This window comes from Giraffa tippelskirchi, chromosome 4 (assembly GCF_054371585.1).
Source record: "Giraffa tippelskirchi isolate mGirTip1 chromosome 4, T2T-mGirTip1v1.2.pri, whole genome shotgun sequence".
NCBI classification, from domain to species: Eukaryota; Metazoa; Chordata; class Mammalia; order Artiodactyla; family Giraffidae; genus Giraffa; species Giraffa tippelskirchi.
In genome coordinates this window covers 208,592,303-208,611,935 of record NC_137278.1, presented here as the reverse complement: position 1 = coordinate 208,611,935, position 19,633 = coordinate 208,592,303, and the positions used below count along the sequence as shown (strand labels likewise).

At 52.9% G+C, this 19,633-nt stretch overlaps 1 protein-coding gene across 2 annotated transcripts in view; it reads right to left on the bottom strand.

The window, feature by feature from the left end:
* FBLN1 (fibulin 1) overlaps positions 1-19,633 on the bottom strand; it is an 82,844-nt gene that overhangs the window by 13,936 nt on the left and 49,275 nt on the right. Inside the window, exons 15-16 of one of the 2 annotated variants that reach the window (XM_081594940.1) lie at positions 6,952-7,094; positions 4,793-4,924 (exon numbers count right to left, since the gene is read on the bottom strand). In XM_081594940.1, the coding sequence (XP_081451066.1) occupies positions 4,793-4,924; positions 6,952-7,094 (275 nt within the window). Of the gene's footprint in view, positions 1-4,792; positions 4,925-6,951; positions 7,095-16,275; positions 16,727-19,633 lie in introns of those variants that run through there. The other variant, XM_081594941.1, reaches the window with a different exon arrangement.

The window sequence follows — 19,633 nt, the reverse complement described above, 5'->3', positions numbered from 1 at the left end:
GCGGTCCCAGCAGCATCCCACGTGCCCTGCTCCGGCTGCTCTCCTGTCATTGCAGGGGGCTCCAAGACCTCACCAGTTCTCTAGCCCCAAACGGCCTCCTCACAGTGACTCATTTATACGCTAACAACCTACCCATAGAACTCCTTCTGGTCCTCATAACCTGGCAAGGCAAGCATTACCATAGAAATCTCACTGAGAAGAAAACTGAGGCTCAGAGAGGTTATGAGACCTGTCTGAGGTCACACAGCTAGAAACAGACAACCAAGCAAGAACCAATGGCAGGACATCTGGCCCCAAGTTCAGTGCTCCAACTGTGCAAGCAGAGACTCCAGGGTGCTTTGCCCTAAAAGGGCCACCCCAGCCATTGATATTTTTCAAAAGTGAAATACAGTAACAGTCCTTGTATGCTCACAAATAAAACTTAGAATGCTCTTTCAAAATGTAAAAGCTTTTGGTTCCCTTTAGGAGGGGGAGTGAGGATATTGTTATGAGGGTGGTGACATACTGGCCAAATTTAGAGGCTTCAGCACAGACAACGCGGGCTATGGGAAAAGCTTTGGGTTCCATTAATACTGACTTCCTGCACACCTGCTACACGCCAGGCGCTGCTAGGAGCTTTCGCTTATCATTTCATCCAAGGACAAGAACGGTGTCTGTAATTAGGGAACATCCCTCCTCAACCTAACCCATGTCCATGCATACGTGCTCAGTCGCTCAATTATGTCCCATTCTTTTGGGACCCCATGGACTGCAGCCCACCAGACTCCTCTGTGGGATTCTCCAGGCAAGAATACTGGAGTGGGTTGCCATTTCCTCCTCTAGGGGGATCTTCCCAACCCAGGGATCGAACCCATGTCTTCTGTGTCTCCTGCATTAGCAGGCAGATTCTTTACCACTGCGCCACCTGGGAAGCCTTAGAAGGTGAGCTGGACCATCTCCATTCATTCAGACTTTATTGGGAGCACAACCGGTTGCCATAGTACCAGGGCAGGAACAGAGCACCTCTGTTTCTCAGGAGACCCAGCGGTGGATGAGGAGCCCAGGGAACAAGCCAGAACAGACTCGACATCCAGCACACCTGCTTGCCAACTGACACTGATGCTCTTCGGTTTTTTCCTATAGAAACAGTGATGCCCACCACGGATCGAGAGGGCCATTCACGAAATCAACCAGTGGGTCTAAAAAAGTAGCTTGAGCTGAGTGCTGTCTTGTTCCTATTGGCTTTGGGGAGGTTCTAGTAGAAATTTGAGCAACGCACACCCTCCATATAGACAGATTTTTTTCCTCCCTCTCCTTAGAAAAACAGTTAAAAAGGAGTAGTGAGCAAGGGGGGGTCAGGGAGGGCTGAGGCTCAGACACCACCCACCACCCAGGGGCCTGGGGAGTCCGGGGGGAGGGTCCCCCGTTGCTGGTGGCTGATGATACACAGACTGCACCCACCTCACCAGGGCCCCCCGTTAGTCATCTCCAGGAACTATTACCTGAAAGACCCCTTCTGGAGCAGCCCCTGATCACAGCTGGTGCTCTGCTGGGCAGAGAGTGAAGCCGGGGCTGGATAAGGAAGGCTTTGTAGTGGCCCGAGAATACCTCAGGCATTAATAGAGCATTTTTGCACAGGTCGAAAATGCATTCTTCATTTTTCATTGACAGCTGGTGAAAGAGGAATGTAACAGGGTGGCTGCACCCGGCTTTACGGAGAGAGCAGCTCAGCCCTGCTCAGAGCCGCCCTTATCCCTGCGGAGAGCTGGTTTGTAAAGGACGCATTAGGGGAAGGTCTGGCCCATTCTTAATCAACTTGGAGTGCTTTCTCCTTCTTCTGTTATCTGGGGGTGCAATGACCTTCACCGTGTCACCGTCTCAGCGGCTTGTGCACTGGTTAATTTTCTGGGACACAAACTCTTGGTAACTTTGCCCGAGTCAACACCAGCCGTCAGAGAGCTCCGGCTCTGGGTGTCTGGGGAAGACTGGGCTCTAGGCCTGCTCCGCCTCCAGCACCAGGGGTGCCTAGGACAAGCCACACCTGCCTTCTCTGGCCACTGGCCATCCCCTCCTCTGTTGACGGGAGACTCCCAACATGTCACAAAGTGAGGCGGTGATGAAGAACTTGCTTCCAGCACTGAGTGTCAGCTACTCCTTCACGTGCATCACAATCCAGCTCAGACCTCACCTCTTCCAGGAAGCCTTCCTGACCCAGTGCCCAATGTCCACTCGGGGTGAGGCCTAGGGCAGGCAGGGGTTCAGCCAAAGAGTAGGTATGGCCCCTTCCCAGGTGCTGCAGGCAACAGAGGGCTGCCCGGGGGGGTCTCAATGGGCCCAGAAGCCCCCCACGGGAGGCCTGAGAGGCCCCACAAAACACTTTTTCCCTCTCCACGGACTTAGAGGGTTTCTATCTAAGACATTGCTTGAAACGAGGATGCACAACTGAAAACATGCCTGCAAACATCCCGGGCCCCGCGGTTTTCGTAGCTCAGTCTCAGGCGGTCATTTCCTTAGCTTTCTCCTCTGCCCGATGGAGATAATCACGGCCCCAGAGGTGTCTGCGAGGACCGAGATGGGATGCGGGGGTGAGCGTGCCCAGTGACAGCTCCCACGCCGCTCAGACTGGGCTAGAATCCAGTGGCAGAACAAGCCATCACAGGTGGACAGGCCCATTCCCAGGGCTGGCAGGTGCCAGGGTGGCTACCCTCAAAGCCCAGACGCTCCAGGGGGCATGGAAGTTCTTTGGGGCAGGAGAGGCACTGGAGGGAGGGGGCATTAAGAAAGTCCAGGCAGGAGGCCCCAAGGAGAAAAACAAGGCAGCGACCCACGGGTGTAGAGACGGGAGCCCAGCACAGCCTGGGTCGCACCCCAGGGAGACCCCCGTCCCCTCTGGCCTTCACCCTCCACGTGGGAGAGCTCACTGGCAAACTCCAGGGGCCCAACCAGACGAGGTGTCCGGCAAACAGACTGAGAAGCTGGACACCAGGCCCACTGCAGGCCGGGCCGCAGGGAGGACGACTTCTCCGGGGCCAGCCTGGGCCTTCCCCCGGCACCAAATCCGAAGACCAGGGCCCGCGGGACCAAACTCGGTGAGGAGAGCATGCTATGTTTCCGCGGGTGGCACCTGTGGTTGCCTATCACGCCAGGGTCTGTCCCCCCCTCACCCCTGCTCGGTCCGAGTCACCCTGGGAAGACCGGCCAGCCCCCTTGCTGCTCGAGAGTCCCCCTCCAAGAAGGAGTTGGAAGGGGTGGCCTCCGGGAGCCTCCAGGCTTCGAGGTGCCAGGATTTTCTGTCCCAGTGGATGGGAACCCAAGAAACGCAGGCTCCCAGGTTGGTTCTGTTTGGAGTGTCAATGCGGCAGAAAAACGTGCTGTGAACACTGGCTCTGGGCCCAGCTGCTGCCCAGCCCCCTGGCTCGGGTCACTCCAGGAAGGGTTTAGCTGGGAACCGAAGATCCTGTCTGGAGTCCCCAGGGAGGCCTCGCAGCTGTGTGTCACCGTCTCTCCACCACGAGGTTCCCATGACCTGTTTATGCCTCCCCGGCGCCACCCCGGCGGAATGCAAAGCCCTCAGGGGCAGGGGCTGTGCGGGTACTGACCCATCTCTGTATCCACAACGCCAGGCCCAGGGCTAGTACAGAGAGGGAAGAGCCCAGAAACGCAAAGAATGAACAAGTGCCTCAGAAGGTTCTGACTCCATCTCCTGCGGTCCCAGAGCTGAGAAGTGCCCCCAGGGCAGGCCGCGTTGCAGCCACACCTGCCGGCCCAGGGTCAAGCACAGGGCCGGCCCAGTTGGGCTTCTGTGTGCGGGTGCCCGCAAGCTGCTCACCAACCCCCACGTCAGTGGGGGGTGCGGTGCGGGGGGACACAAACCCTCGACCCCACTTCCTCCTGTGTGCCCCGAGCCCTGGGCGCCCGAAGGTCCCTTAACGCGCCGCTCCACCTAACAGTGGGGGAAACTGAGGCCCAGGGCGGGCAGTGACTCAGGGGCAAGCAGCGAGTTTTATGGCTGCAAGCCCTCCCCTTGGAATCCCAGTGAGGACTCCTGTACTATTAATTGTAATTAACTAAGTATTCTTGCTGCCAACTAGCGAAGGAGGAGGCCGGGGGCGGGGAGGCCCCCAGATGACTCAGTCATGTTTACAACATGCAAACCCATTTAAGAGCTTGTAAAGTCACTATAAATGGCTCTTTGGCAACAGAGGAGTTAACGATCCCGTCTCCAGCTGCAGCTCCACAACGGTCTGGTCGGTGGTCGGTCAGGGCTGGGGCCTCGGGCATGGGGTTCTGAGAGCCAACAGTGCCACCTACAGACCACGTGCCATAACGCTCCGCTCAGGACCAACAAAATCCAGGACCTAGGAGACCTGGAGGGGCTTCCCAGGAGGCTCAGCGGTAAAGAATCCGCCTGCAATGCAGGAGATGAGGGGTTGATCCCTGGGTCGGGAAGATCCCCTGGAGAAGGAAAGGGCAACCCACTCCAGTACTCTTGCCTGGAGAATCCCATGGACGGAGGAGCCCGGCGGGCCACAGTCCACGGGGTCGCAAATGAGTCACACACAACTTAGCAGCTAAAGAACAAACAACAGCTGCGGGTGGGAGACTGAGGCTCCCAGGGTCTCCCTGAGGGCGCGTGGCTCCAGCACCCTGGATGCTCTTTGCGCCACGATTGACAGGTGGGGGTTTCCAGCTGGGCCCTGAAGGACCAGGGGACCTGGGTGGGAGCCGGGCTGGTCTGCGACAGGCCTCAGCTGAGCCACGGGCTGGAGGACCAGGGGGCGTTTGCGTGGACCTGCTGTCTCCGGCCACTCACCCACAGTCATGCCGTCCATGTAGCGCTTGATGATGTCGAAAGAGTCGCGGAGGTTCCCGTCCGTTATGTCGAAGATGATGTCCGCGTGGTTGGCAGGATACGCAGGCGTGATGGCCCGGAGGAAGATGATCTCTGCCAGACAGAAGCGAGGCATGGCGAGGGCGCAGCACTGGGCCCTGTGACCTCGGAGAAGCCTGACCCAAGGCCGTGAGGACCCAGCACGAGGACCCCATGTGTGGAGAAGGTGCAGAGGCCCCGAAGGACCCAAGGTCATAGCCTGTCCCCACTTTGCACCAACGAGGAAGCCGAGGCCTGGCGAGACTTCGGATCCTCCCTGAAGTCATGGAGAGGATTAGCTGGTAGGGCCAGTGCTAGGAAATAACTGGTGACTGCTCAGCAGTCTCCTTGAAGCTGGGAAGATGGGGAAGGGGGGTGGACGAAGGATGTGGGAGAGAGGTCAAGATGGTCCTTGCCCCACTGTGACGGGGGTCGGACAAGCCCCTCCTTGGGCTGGGTCCCAAGTGGGTGGGTGGCTGCGTCCACCTCCCAGGCCACCTGATGTGAAATCAGCAGATGGCCCAGGGCTGGGAGCACAAGGGCCCAATTTACGCCAGCTCTGCGCAAACCGAGGCGGGCGGGGGAGTCCTCTCTGGGCCTCAGTCTCTCCACCGTAAAGTGAAGCAGGCGGCCCGCCACTGCCCATCAAGGGTCCTCTCCACGTGAACAGTCAAGGTCTAGGTTTCCTGGCCCAAGATGCCAACAGGTACCTCTAACCACGCCCAGCTCCCTGTAGCACCAAACTGTGGTCAGCACCAGCTGGGAGGCCACAGCACGGGGGGACGGGATTTGGGAAGGATCTGCGGGGTTTGGTGGAACTGGTCACGGTGCACAAGGCAAAGAACAGTCAGTGATGTTCTCTGAGCCAAGTCTGTGCCGCCCTGTGAAGGTTCTGTGCCTCCCTTTTCTAGAGGGACGAGGAGGTGGGGGGCCAGGGGGCCAGGGCGGGCAGGGCCACCCCTTCTGCAGGTGAGCCCATCCCTGGGTGCCTCTCCTGCCCTCCTACCCCCACAGCCAGGCTCATCGTGCCGGTATGAGCACCCGAGTCACTCCCCGGACCCTGTGGCCATGTGCAGACACAAGGCGACCTGTCCAACCTCCCTGAGATGGACGGAGGGCTCTTGTTCACCACGGCGTCCCAGAGCCTGACACCCAGGAGGCTCAGTGGGCCGAATGAATTCTCATGGGGAGCTCTTCCGAAGGCCACAGGGGAAGGGGAAAGGGGTGTCTGGAGACCACGCCAGCCCTGGCATGTGGGCACACACCCCAAAGGCAGCTCCCTGCCCACAGCCTTCTGCCAGGCACTGGGAGCCCGCTGCCCTGGCCCAGCATCTGGAAAGGGGCTGTGACGGCAGGTCGACACTGCAGGTGGGAGCTGCCTGTGGCGGGCACACTGACCTCCTTACTGTGGAGTTCCCTGGAGCCTGTTTAGCCACACCAACCCACCTGCCCCTCGGTCTCCAGGTTGAGGCTTCTGTGTGCAAAAAGCATCGGTCACGACCCTCTACTGGCTCCCAAAACCTTGGAGTTGAAGCCCCAACTCCAACTGCAGGCTCCTGCCTACCTTTGGAGCCCATCTCTTGCCAAGCCTCCACCACTCCAGCCAAAAACACTCGGCTTCCTTCCTCAAAGACCCACACTCCCCACTCACCACCAGATTTTCCGGAGGTATTCTGATTTGCCCTCTCTCCCACTCCCCACTTTCCTACATTAACCTCCTATTAGCCCCTCAGGATCCAGAGTAGGGTCACTGCCTCCTGGAAGCCCTCCCTGATACCCCCACCCTTGGCAAAGAATCAACACTTAATAGCTATTTGCTGAATGACTGTTATCCCCAAAATGAGATCCATGCCCCCTCCACTGAACTGAGGGCAGGGAACAGGCAGAACCGGGCCGCCTTGTAGTCTGGGGACACGGAGGAGATGCAGAAGTGGGGCGGGGTCAGCATTCCAAGCCCCAAACCCACATCTCGCCAAGGAGCTGCTCCTGCAGGCCAAGCTGTCAGCTTCAGCAAGCGGGCTGCCCCAGCAGGGAGGCTCCCCCAGATGCTGGCCTTCGTCAGGACGCCCGCGCCGGCTCCAGCCGTGGGAGCGGCCACTCACCTTCGGGGCGGGTGAACTCGCGGAAGGTGGGCAGCGAGACAACAGTGTGGGAGATGGTGTGCACCGGGTCCAGCACACAGGCGACGTCGTTGGGGCGGCAGGACTTGATGCAGCGGACGGTGTCTGTCTTCTCCTGGCGGAGCCTGAGGGGAACCACAGCACAAGAGGGGGTGGGAAGGGTGGAACCAGGACACCCACAGAGCCCAGGGTCTGGGAGAGAAGCAGGTGGCCGGGCGGCAGCACCCGCCCCAGGCTGGCTCCGTCGTGGGAGACCCACACCGGCCTCCCAGCCCGGCTGCTCCGAGGGGATGCTTCTGGGTCCTTCTACAAACCGGACCGGGAGTCGAACCCCCGAGACACACCCCAGGTTCCATCTGCCCCGGCCGGGATAAGCAAAGCTTTGCTATTTACCAGCTACACGGTCTGAGCTTCAGTTTCTACAGCTGCAAATCACATTCATTCATCCACTTGCTCAACAAGTGTGTTTGGAGTGTCTGTTGGGTGCCACACACCAGGGACACCAAAAGCAAGCAAGGGAGACAAGGTCCGGCCTTCCTGGGACCCCGGGTCGGGGTGGGGGCGGTGGGTCACAGGTAAAGCACCCAGCTCGGTGCCCCACACAAAGCAGTCAAATCTCCAGTGTCACGTGATGGACCGGGAGGAGGGGACCGAGTTTGCCACAGGTCCAGGGATACTTTTAAAAACCTCTTAATCATAAAATAAAACACCATGTGAGAGCTACACAAAGCAAAGTCACAGCTTAATGAGTATTATAAGGCAAACCGCTTTACAATCAGCACCCAGGTCAAGAAAGAGAACTTCAGCCTGGCACTCGAGGCCCTTTCATGGGCCCAGATCTGTCTTAACCCTCTCATGTACCCACAACGTAACCCCTGTCCTATCTCTGCCAGCAATCGCCTACCTGGGTTCCTTTACGTCTGTACCACACGTGTGCATCTCGAGAAAATCGCTTAAACTTGTCCATTAAAAAAATTTTTCTGTATCTTTATTTTTTGCCATGCCATGTGGCATGCAAGATCTTAGTTCCCTGACCAGGGATCGAACACATGCCCCTGCATTTGGAGCACAGAGTCTTAACCACTGGACCGCCATGGAAGTCCTTGTTGTATCTTTATTTTTTTTTTTTAAATGAGACATATTATTTTGGAGAGAGAGAGTTATTTTTTTTGGCTGCGCTGGGTCTTCATTGCTACGTACAGGCTTTCTCTAGTTTTGGTGAGTGGGGGGTTACTCTCTAGTCGTGGTCATTTCTATTGTTGTGGAGTATGGGCTCTAGAGCTCGTGGGCTCAGTAGTTGTGGTGCATGGGCTTAGCTGCCCGAGGCATGTGGAATCTTCCAGGACCAAGGACCGAATCTGTGTTGTCTGCGTTGGCAGGCAGATTCTTAACCACTGGACCACCAGGAAAGTTCCCCTGAGTCTTTTGGACTCAGCCCCAGGAATCTCTGATGGCTCTCTGGCTATCTGGCTTAACAAAGTGTTCCAGCCTCATCTTACACTTTTACTGTCCCAGCTATTTCCAAGAAGTGTTGGGTTTGTTTTTTGTTTTTTAGTGGAAAATGATATTTCAAGACCATAATCTGAATACCAAGAATGCTCAGTGCTACTGAGTTGGTCATTGTTTCTAGGCCTCTTCAGTGGAAATTTTTAAAGATCATATACAGTATGAGTTCATACTGATATTTACAATCAAAATGAGAAGCACATAGTTTTTTACTTAACCTCTCTGATATGCCAAAGGAATCTCCTTTGTTCCACATCAAAATTCTGGCTCTTAAGAACACAGGATATGGTAGAATATCCCATAATTATTTATTTCAGTTTATTCCATAATTTGACCCAGTAGTCTCAGAATAACAAAACTAAAATTATTACCACTACCATAATTACATAATTACTCAAAGTAATAATTTGGGGGATAAGTTCTCTTTATTCTACCTACAAATTTTAATAGATGTGCTTCATCTACATAGTCTGAGCCTACACTGATTCATACTATAGTTTTTTCTTACAACACTCATTTAACTGTAGTTCTATGAGTAATTATGTTTAATGGCTTCAGGCTGACAATTTTGCATGGCGCTAACAGTTTGTGCCCTTTGTATATAAAGGCACAAAGACTTCCCTGGTAGCTCAGATGGTAAAGACTCTGCCTGCAATGTGAGAGACCTGGGTTCGATCCCTGAGTCAGGAAGATCCCCTGGAGAAGGAAATGGCAACCCACTCCAGTATTCTTGTCTGGAAAATCCCATGGACGGAGGAGCCTGGCGGGCTACAGTCCATGGGCTCACAAAGAGTCGTACACGACTGAGCGACTTTCACTTTTGTACATAAAAGTCTGCTTTGTTGGGTATAAAATCCTTGGCTTACATATTCTTGAGTATCCTAAGTATTAATTTTCTTCTGGCATAAGTGTTGTGGATAAATTTGATGATAATACAGTTTTTTTCCCTTGTAAGTCTCTTGCTGTTTCTATCCAAATGCATAGGTATTTTTGTTTTCTCTTTATATCTTGATATTGGTTGCTCTGAGTCAATATGTTCAAATATATTGAGTGTTATTTCAATATGGAATTTAAAATCTTTTTCCTAAAATTTCTGTAGAGTTTCTTGAATTATCAATTTTAGTAATTATGGCCGCCCTTCTTTGTTTTGCATTAATTCTTCAGAGATTTCTATTACCTGTACGTTGGATCTTCTTTGCTGTCTTCAACATCTGTCACTTTCTCTTCAAGTCTTTTCATCTCTTTTGTTATTTATTTTTCAATTTATGAGATTTTTCTTTTTTTCAGCTTTTCCTTGAGTAGTTACTTCTGAAACTGCTTTTTGCTTTAATTTAAAATCATTTCTTGAGTTTCATCACTTCCTTTCTCACTTTTTCTTAATTCTGCTTACATTTTCCCTTCATTTTTGATTATATTTTCAATCCTTTTAGTTTGTTTGATATAGGTTACAGCTTTGATCTAGTCTGTAAGCATATCTTCCTGGAGTACTTTCATTCTCCAGAGTGATGTCATTCTGTTCTTTATTCTCTTTTTCCTACAATACCTTTATATGAGATTTAGCCTGGATACTTTTTGGCTAACCATTTTTACATGAAATTAGTGTCACATAAGGAGTGGTCCACAGGTGGCTTTTTCTGATTTCACAGGCCCCTTCATCTGTTGTTTTTGGCAGGCTGCTCTTTGACATGCCTCTACGTTTACCTGGAGCTTCATTTTCCACAAAAGTTTCCTACTAAATTTTCTATTTCATTCCCAGCAGTTTCTTCATAGTATGAGATCCTGACTTTAAAGGAAGCCCTGATGGCCCAGTTTTAAAAGTTTAATGGGGCTTCCCTGGTGGTCTACTGGTTAAGAATCTACCTTGCAAAAACTAGGAATAAAACTACCATATGACCCAACAGTCCCACTACTGGGCATATACCCTGAGGAAACCATAACTGAAAAAGACACATGTATCCCAGTGTTAATCGCAGCACTATTTACAATAGTTAGGACATGGAAGCAACCTGGATGTCCATCAACAGATGAACGGATAAAGAAGTTGTGGTACGTATTTACAATGGACTATTACTCAGCCATAAAAAGGAATGCATGTGAGTCAGTTCTAGTGAAGTGAATGAACCTGGAGCCTATTATTATACAGAGTGAAGTAAGTCAGAAAGAGAAAAACAGATACTGCATATTAACACACACATATGGAATCTAGAATGATGGTACTGATGAACCTATCTGCAGGGCAGCAATGAAGACACAGAGAACAGACTTGTGGACACAGTGGGGGGAGGAGAGGGTGGGACAAATGGAGAGAGTAGCACTGAAACATACACATGATCATATGGAAAACAGATAGCCGGTGGGAATTTGCTGTATGACGCAGGGAGCTCAAACTCGGTGCTCTGTGACAACAGAGGGGTGGGATGGGGTGGGAGGGAGACTCACGGAGGGGACATATGTATACCTATGGCTGATTCATGCTGATGTATGGCGGAAGCCAACACAATATTGTAAAGCAATTATCCTCCAGTTAAAAATAAATACATTTTAAAAAAAGAATCCATCTTACAGTGCAAGGGACTTGGGTTCTATCCCTGGTCTGGGAAACTAAGATCCCACACGCCAAGGGGCAACTAATACTTTGTACCACAGCCAAAGATCCTGCATAACCAACAAACATCCTGCAAAACACAACAAACATCCTGCAACACACAACAAACCTCCTGCAAAACACAACAAACATCCTGCGTGTCGCAACTAAGACGTGATGGAGCCTAAAGAAATGTTAAAAAAAAAAAAATTCCTGGTAGCTCAGCTGGTAAAGTACCCGCCTGCAATTCAGGAGATCCTGGTTCAATTCCTGGGTTGGGCAGATTCTCTGGAAAAGGGAAAGACTACCCACTGCAGTATTCTTGGGCTTCCCTGATGGCTCAGCTGGTAAAGAATCTGCCTGCTATGTGGGAGACCTGGATTCTGTTCCTGGGTTGGGAAGATCCCCTGGAGGAGGGCATGGCAACCCGCTCCAGTATTCATGCCTGGAGAATCCCATGGACAGAGGGCCCTGGCGGGCTACAGTCCATCGGGTCACAAAGAGTCGGACACGACTGAGCGACGAAGCACAGCGTGGCCTGCTCCACCCCTTCTTCACTCCTTGCACACACCGGGCACCACAGCGAGCAGAGTGGCTCCCAGTCTCAGCCAGTTTTCAGACTGCGCTACTGCGCTTTCTACAGGATACTGCTGACTACTTGGGGTTCTTTCACTGCTTCCTCCTGCACGGATGCCAATACCATGTGGGTGGATTTCATTTGAACTATATTTGGGGGTTGCCTTTGTTTAGTTGAAAACTTTTCCCATGGATGAAAAACTCTCTTATCTGGTCATTGTGGTTTTGCTCAGGATCCAGAGAACTTCCAAAACTATGCTGCAGCGTCTTCCCAGATGTCTGTGCTGGACAGTAGTTTGCACACATCACTTCCTTGACTCTTCACAGCTCTTCCCTCTTCGCCACACTGTCTCCTTCCTCAGCTAATAAAAAACCCTGTTTTTCACTTGGGAATTTTAGAACTGGGCTGGTATGAGGGCTTTCTGAGAGGAAGCTAGAGTAACAAGCAGATGAACACTGACTGATCCCAGAAATCCTGCCCCCTTCACCTCATGGGGCTGGGTGTCTGAGAACAGACTCCAGAGCCAGGCTGCCTGGGTCGGAATCCCGCCCTACCTGATATCAGCAGTGGGACTTTGGGCGGGTTACTTAACCTCTGTCTCTCCCTCCATGTCTTCATTGTGAAATGAGGATCCTAACAGCACTTTCCTCACAAGGCTCCATGGGGGTTAGTTAATTGCTTGGCCCACAGAAGGCACTAGGTGTTAGCTGTGATAGTTGTTAACTATTTTATCATTATATGACAATCATAATTATTATCCTTCACCTTTGGGCTTCCTGGTAGTTCAGTTGGTAAAGAATCTGTCTGCAATGCAGGAGACCTGGGTTTGATCCCTGAGTCAGGAAGATCCCCTGGAGAAGGAAATGGCAACCCACTCTAATATTCTTGCCTGGGAAATCCCATGGACAGAGGAGCCTGGCGGGCTACGGTCCGTAGTGTCGCAAGAGTCAGACACGACTTAGCGACTGAACAGCACCACCACGTTTGGGAGCTTGGTTTAGTGTAGTGACAGTCAGAAGTACACACAAATGGGGCTTGCCTGGATGCCCAGGGGTTAGAATGCTGTACTTGTACTGCCAAGGGCTCAGATTTAGTCTTTGGCGGAACTAAGTCCCTGCGGAACTAAGATCCCACAAGCCACGTGGTGCGGCCAAAAAAAAAAAAAAAACAAAACTGCACACACAGGTCCAAGAGTTGGAAGTGATGGCAGCTCTACAAACCCTGAACTTTCATTCTCCATTTAAATCAAGATCCACATGAACACTTGAGTACCTTCCAATGAATGGAGACACCAATACTCATTAACTGCCTACCACAGCCAGATGCTGCCTTGTGTGTAAATAACTTCATGTAATTTCCAAAATAGTTCAGGACGTGGGCCTCGAAGCTCTGAAAGGCAAATGACTTATCCGAGGTCACAGAACCAGTAAATGGCAACAAGAACATTGGAACTCTTGTGTTTCGTTTGGTTGGGTGGGTGGGTTGGTCTGTTTTTTCTGCACTGTGTGATCTCAGCAGGATGATGCAGGAATGCTGCTACAGAGCCTCCAGGGACTGCAGAGAGGTGAGCGGTCAGGTAACGCAGATACCGCCATCCCTGTGTGTGCACTCAGGTACACACACTGACACATCAGAGGGTTCTCGAATGGAGCACGCCACCTGAAGAGGTAGGAAGTCCCACAAACAAGGCAAAGTGCAAGAAAAGCTGAATAGTCAGTGGAAATGTAGAGGGGATTCTGGCAAGCCTTATAAGGTCACTGAAAGGCTTCTAAAGCCCCCAAGAATCCCCCCACATCTTAACACTCCTAGGGGAAAAGAGCTCCCCCAGCCTCAATAAGCAGGATCATGATGAAAGAATAGTGAAAGTCGCTCAGTTGTGTCCGACTCTTTGTGACCCCATGGACTGTAGTCCATGGAATTTGCCAGGCCAGAATACTGGAGTGGGTAGCCTTTCCCTTCCTCAGGGGATCTTCCCAACCCAGGGATCGAACCCAGGTCTCTGGCATTGCAGGTGGATTCTTTACCAGCTGATCCTCCAGGGAAGCCCAAGAATACTGGAGTGGGTAGCCTGTCCTTCCTCCAGCAGATCTTCCCAACCCAGGAATTGAACCAGGGCCTCCTGCATTGCAGGCGGATTCTTTACCAACTGAGCTACGAGGGAAGCCCCCCGATGAAAGAGTAACTGAATACAATGATGAATCCCTGCTATGTCCTGTTGATTTCACAGAAGAGGTGGTATTTGAACTAAGCCTTGAAAATACTATCCACCCTCCATCCATCCATCATCCATCCATCATCCATCCATCCACCCATGTTTATTCAGATGTTTACTGGGCTCCTTCTACAGGCCAGACATTTGAAAAGTGTAGAGAATACAGACACAGTCTCTGCCTTTAAAAAGGTGATGGTAAAAAGTAACAAAAAAAGGACTTCCTGGTGGTCCAGTGGAGAAGACTCGCACTTTCTGTGGGGGGCACGGGCTTGATCCCTGGTTGGGGCACTGAGATCCTACATGCTGCGTGGTGTGGCCAAAAATAAAATAAAGGAATTCATAGCACCATTTTAAAAGTATTTAAAAAAAAAGAACAAGATGACAGGGTAACTGCTCTGATGGGTACACCTGGCTCTGGAAAAGCTCAGATTAAGGAAAGCCTTCACCAACGAGGTGACTTTTAAGCTACGTCTTCATGGAGAATGGCCGTTTGCAGGAGGAAGGCATGGCACGTGCTATTGCCTGGAGAAAGCGAGTGTAGAGAAGGGCAAGAGTTCTGCGTAACTAGAACACTGGTGACTAGCAGGGGGTGAGCCAGAGTGGGGAAGAGGTGGGAGACGTGGCTGGAAAGGTGGGCAGAGGCCGGAGCAGGCAGGGTCTCAGATGCCATTCCGAGGGAGTTGGGCTTCGTCTGCTGGTCATAGAAGGGGGAGGGACACAACCAGACTGGTCCTTCAGAGAGGTCCTCTGGCTTCAGCGTGGAAGACGGGAGACTGCAAGCTGGTCCAGACCAGAGATGCTCAGAGAGGGGTCTGGGAGACAGCAGGGTTTTGGAGGCAAGTGGCTAGGAGCAAGTGTATGCTCCTGTGTCAGGGTACCTGCTGCCTCTGTCACAGGGCACGGTGTTAACTGTATACCTGTCCTCTCCACTAGATAGCAAAGTGGACCCCCTCCCCATCTTCTTCCAGGCACTTGTAGGAGGGACTTTAGGCCCCTCCAGTCTCCTTTACTTGATTCCTCTTGACATTCTCTTCTCCCTTTCATGTTCCTACTTGAAAACAGCATCAGCAGCCATAGAGATGATAGACATGCAAAGTGATGTTGGCAGGAAGTCATCCATTCCCTCAACAGACAGAAGCAGAGCACCTACTGAATGCTAGGCCTCGCCAGGAGCTTAGGGACATGGCACTGAATGAGACAGACTTGGTCCCTGACTCCCTGGAGCCTTCTGGACGGTGGGGAAAACAAAAGTGAAACACAGACAAGCGGGACCTGCAACTATGAGAAGCATCACAAAGGCAGTGTTACGAGAAAGACTGACAGAAGAAACAACCCCAGGGTGTCCAGGGAGGCCCAGTGGCCATAGGATCACAGTGACTGGGGTTCAACCAACATTCAGGCCAAGGGTGCAAAAGCATGTGCAAAGGGCCTGCGGCAGCAGAGAACTCAACAGTGTGGTTCAGGGGAAGCAAGGCAAAGGAGAACAATTTGAGGTCAGGCTGGAGGTGGACGCCAGGAATAAATGATGCGGCGCCTTGAGAGGCACACTGGGGGCTCGGCTGGGATCATGGTGGGACAGATCTTCGAAGAGAGGCAGGCCGATCGAGGTTCATGCTGGCGGTGTTGTGACGGAATGGAACAGTCAGAGCCGTGCCATCAGCAAACCAAGGTTCAGAGACCAACTGTGTAACCTTGCGCAAAGCGCTCACCCCCGAGTCTCTCTGGGGACGACACGCCCACCCCACAGGATGGGAATCAGCGCATGAAGGCCCCGGGGCTTACTGAGGGGGTCCCACGAGCAACACACCCATCAGGCTCCCTTAGCCTCCTCCTGGTGCAAAGCTGGGGTCCTCCATGGCGGGAACTGACCTCCCTTAGGTAAGGGCTGCATCTAAGATGCTGCGATCGCATTCAGCGTTCTTCCACTTGAGGGCTTCTCCTCAAGAGAGAATGGGAGCTTTGATGGTCTCGGTTAAAGGCTCAGCTCCTGGCAATACAGCAAGGAAACCAGGCTGGGGCCCGAAGACCTGGCTCCTAGACTGCCTTCTACCACACACAGGCCGCGTCACCTTGGCCAAGCCCCTCCCCTTCTCTGGGCCTCAGTTTCCACCTCTGTGAAGTGAGAGGGGATGGAGCTCAGCCATCCCTAGGGGCCTCCGTCACCTCGTCCTCTGGGGTCAGCACAAGTGGGGGACAGAGAATCATCTCAGATGAAACACCCGACCTCATTCTACCCTGGCCTGGGGTCCCTGGCAGTATGGACTGTGACTCCCACTCACAGGGGCTTCTGGGCACAGACCCCTCATGGAAAACACTCCTCGGTCACCCTTGGGGGCTCCAGGCAGTGCCGGGCTCCCCCTTCCCCACCAGGAACAAGCAGCACAGATAGTCCCGACCGCGCCAAATAAAACCAAGGCACGCCAGCCATGCTGTGTGGGATTGCCCGCTGAGCCTTTATTGGCATCCCAGAGGGGAGGGTGGGGAAAGCAACAAGGGGGGCCCCTCACGGCCCAAAGCGCGTGCTCAGAGCTCTGCGGATACAAAGATGTAAAGCTTGGCCACAAAGGAGCTGACGGTGCCGTGGCGGGAGAGGTCCATCCTGACGGTCAGGAGCATGTCCCTGGGCTCGGGGACGGGCTTGGTGAGGGCCACCACCCCGCTGTGGTGGTTCACCTTCCGGGTGGTGAAAAAGCCCTCCTCGTTGCCGCCGGTGATGGCCAGCTGCATGCTGTCCCCGGGGACGACACTGGAGGGGCCCATGCGGAAAACCACGGCGGGCACTTGGATGTTGGTGGGGAAAGAGAGGTGGTAGTAGGTTATTCTCAGAGGCAGCTTGGGGCACTCCTGATTCTCATGGCAAGGCAAGCGCTCGCAGCGGCTGCAAGAAAAGTGGACAGAGAGACAAGGAGAGGGTTAGGGCCCATTCAGCAAGCAGAGAAACAACAGAGCGTGGGGTGGGGTAAGCGGGCGGCCTGCCGGGCGGGGCCTCCCGCCGCCCCTCTGGCCAATCAGCCAGCGAGAAGAGCACCCCTCACTCACCTGTGGGAGGTGCCGGGGACCTCCAGCCGCCGACTCAGGCACTAGCCTCTTCCAACACCCTCGGGGGGCGCTGGGGGGCTGGGGTTGGGGTTGTGCCTGGAGCAAGGTGTGTCCCCTTCTCACCGGCAGAGCCCCACCCCAGGCTGTCCTCACCAGGCACACCCTGCCCTCTGAGTGTCGTCCAGGCTCCCAGCTCGTCGCCCAGGCAGTGGTCAGGGCGACACTGGGTGGCTCTCCAGGCCAGCAAACATGGCTGCTGCCATTTACGGAGTGTCTGGCTACTCGTCATCATGCCTTTGCTAGAATGATCACACCCACACTGTGAGGGGGCGTTGAGGGCCATTTTTCAGATGAGGAAACTGAGGCTGAAAGAAGCAGTGGCTTTCTCGAGGTCACAGAGTGTGTAAGGAAGCTAGATCTGTGCTCAGACAGTCAAGTATGTTCCAGTCTTCCCTCACTAAAGCTTTGTTCTCCAGGCCCAGTTCCCTGTCTGTATTCACAGGACCAGCCAGGGCTTGGGGCAGACATGGAGACAGGTTATAACTTCCTGGGTCAGGATGGAGACAGGTCCTAACTTCCTGTGACACGATGGAGACAGGTCCTAACATCCTGTGACAGGATGGAGACAGGTCCTGCCTTCCTGTGACACGATGGAGACACGTCCTAACTTCCTGTGACAGGATGGAGACAGGTCCTACCTTCCTGTGACACGATGGAGACAGGTCCTAACGTCCTGTGACACAATGGAGACAGGTCCTAACTTCCTGGGTCAGGATGGAGACAGGTCCTAACTTCCTGTGACACGATGGAGACAGGTCCTAACGTCCTGTGACACAATGGAGACAGGTCCTAACTTCCTGGGTCAGGATGGAGACAGGTCCTAACTTCCTGTGACACAATGGAGACAGGTCCTAACATCCTGTGACAGGATGGAGACAGGTCCTGCCTTCCTGTGACACGATGGAGACACGTCCTAACTCCTGTGACAGGATGGAGACAGGTCCTGCCTTCCTGTGACACGATGGAGACACGTCCTAACTCCTGTGACACGATGGAGACAGGTCCTACCTTCCTGTGACAGGATGGAGACAGGTCCTACCTTCCTGTGACAGGATGGAGACAGGTCCTGCCTTCCTGTGACACGATGGAGACAGGTCCTAACTTTCTGGGTCAGGATGGAGACAGGTCCTAACTTCGTGTGACAATATGAGGAGAGGTTTTAACTTCCTGTGACATGATGGAGACACATCCTAACTTCCTGTGACAGAATGGAGACAGGTCCTACCTTCCTGTGACACGATGGAGACACGTCCTAACTCCTGTGACACGATGGAGACAGGTCCTAACTTCCTGTGACACGATGGAGACACGTCCTAACTTCCTGTGACACGATGGAGACACGTCCTAACTTCCCGTGACAGGACAGAGATATGTCCTAACTTCCTGTGACAGGTCCTAACTTCCTGTGAGAGAATATTTATGGCTCCTAAATTCCTGTCAGAGGATTATGAGGACAGGTTTTAACTTCCTTTGACAGAATAAAGACAGATTCTAACTTCCTGTGACAGGATGGGAACAGGTTCTAACCTCCTGTGAGATGATAAGAACAGGGCCTATCTTCTGCCTCTTGAACTCCAAGCCCATCACAATGTGAAGGCAGCTGCCTTAGAAGCAGAGCCAAGGTGCTGAGCCCCACAGGACTTGACAGAGCATGTCCCAGGAAGTTTCGCCATCTTAACTGTGCTTGGATTCTCCAGTCGGGAGCATCTACTACTGTCCTTGTCTTTCCATCATGCCTCCATTTCAGCTTTTCCGTTTCCACGCCTCATGTTGGGTGACTAGAACTTATTTAACACTTGGCATTTATTGTTAGCAAGCACTGTCTCTTTTCACATCCTATGTCCAGGCTCTTTATCAGGACTCATTGGAATCCTTTCATTTACTTGGCCATTTACTATTTTGAGCTCTGAGAAATGGCAGCCCTGCGAACGAGCTCCATGCTAGTAAAGGCATGTGAGAATCAGGAACACTGAAGGTGAAGGTTTTGCAAGGGAGATAGCCAACAGGCAGAGGAGAGCCGTGGGAAAGAAGGCTGGCCTGGGTACTGCTGAGGGGCAGCCCACCTCCACAGACACCCAGGTCCAGGCCAAATGGGGGTGTGCCAGGTGACTGTGGAAAACCAAGGGCCGTGCCTGGCCTCGTGCTGGGTAAGTCAGTTTCTCTTTCCCCAGGCTCCCCTCGCTGTCCCACATGATTCTTGTTTTACTAACAGGAAGACCAAAGCTCAGTGAGGACACGTAGCTTGTCCATGACTCCAGTCTGTACTAAATGGCAAAGTTGGCCTGTACGTGTGTGTGCTCAGTCGCTCAATCGTGCCTGACTCTCTGTGACCCCGTGGACTACAGCCTGCCAGGCTCCTCTGTCCATGGGATTTCCCAGACAAGAACACGGCAGCGGGTTGCCATTTCCTACACTAGGAGATCTTCCTCACCCAGGGATTGAACCCACATCTCTTCTGTTTCCTGCATTGGCAGCTGAATTCTTTATCACTGCGCCATCTGGGAAGCTCCCACTTCAAAGGCTATGTGTACACACACACACACACACCCCAGAGCCCTCACTTCAAAGGCTGTGTGTATACACACACCCCCCCAGCTGCTTCAAGAAGGGTCTGGTGGATCTGGCCAGCAGGTGGTGCTAGAGCCTCCATCATGTGTGTTAAAATTTCCCACGTCTCCCACGTCCA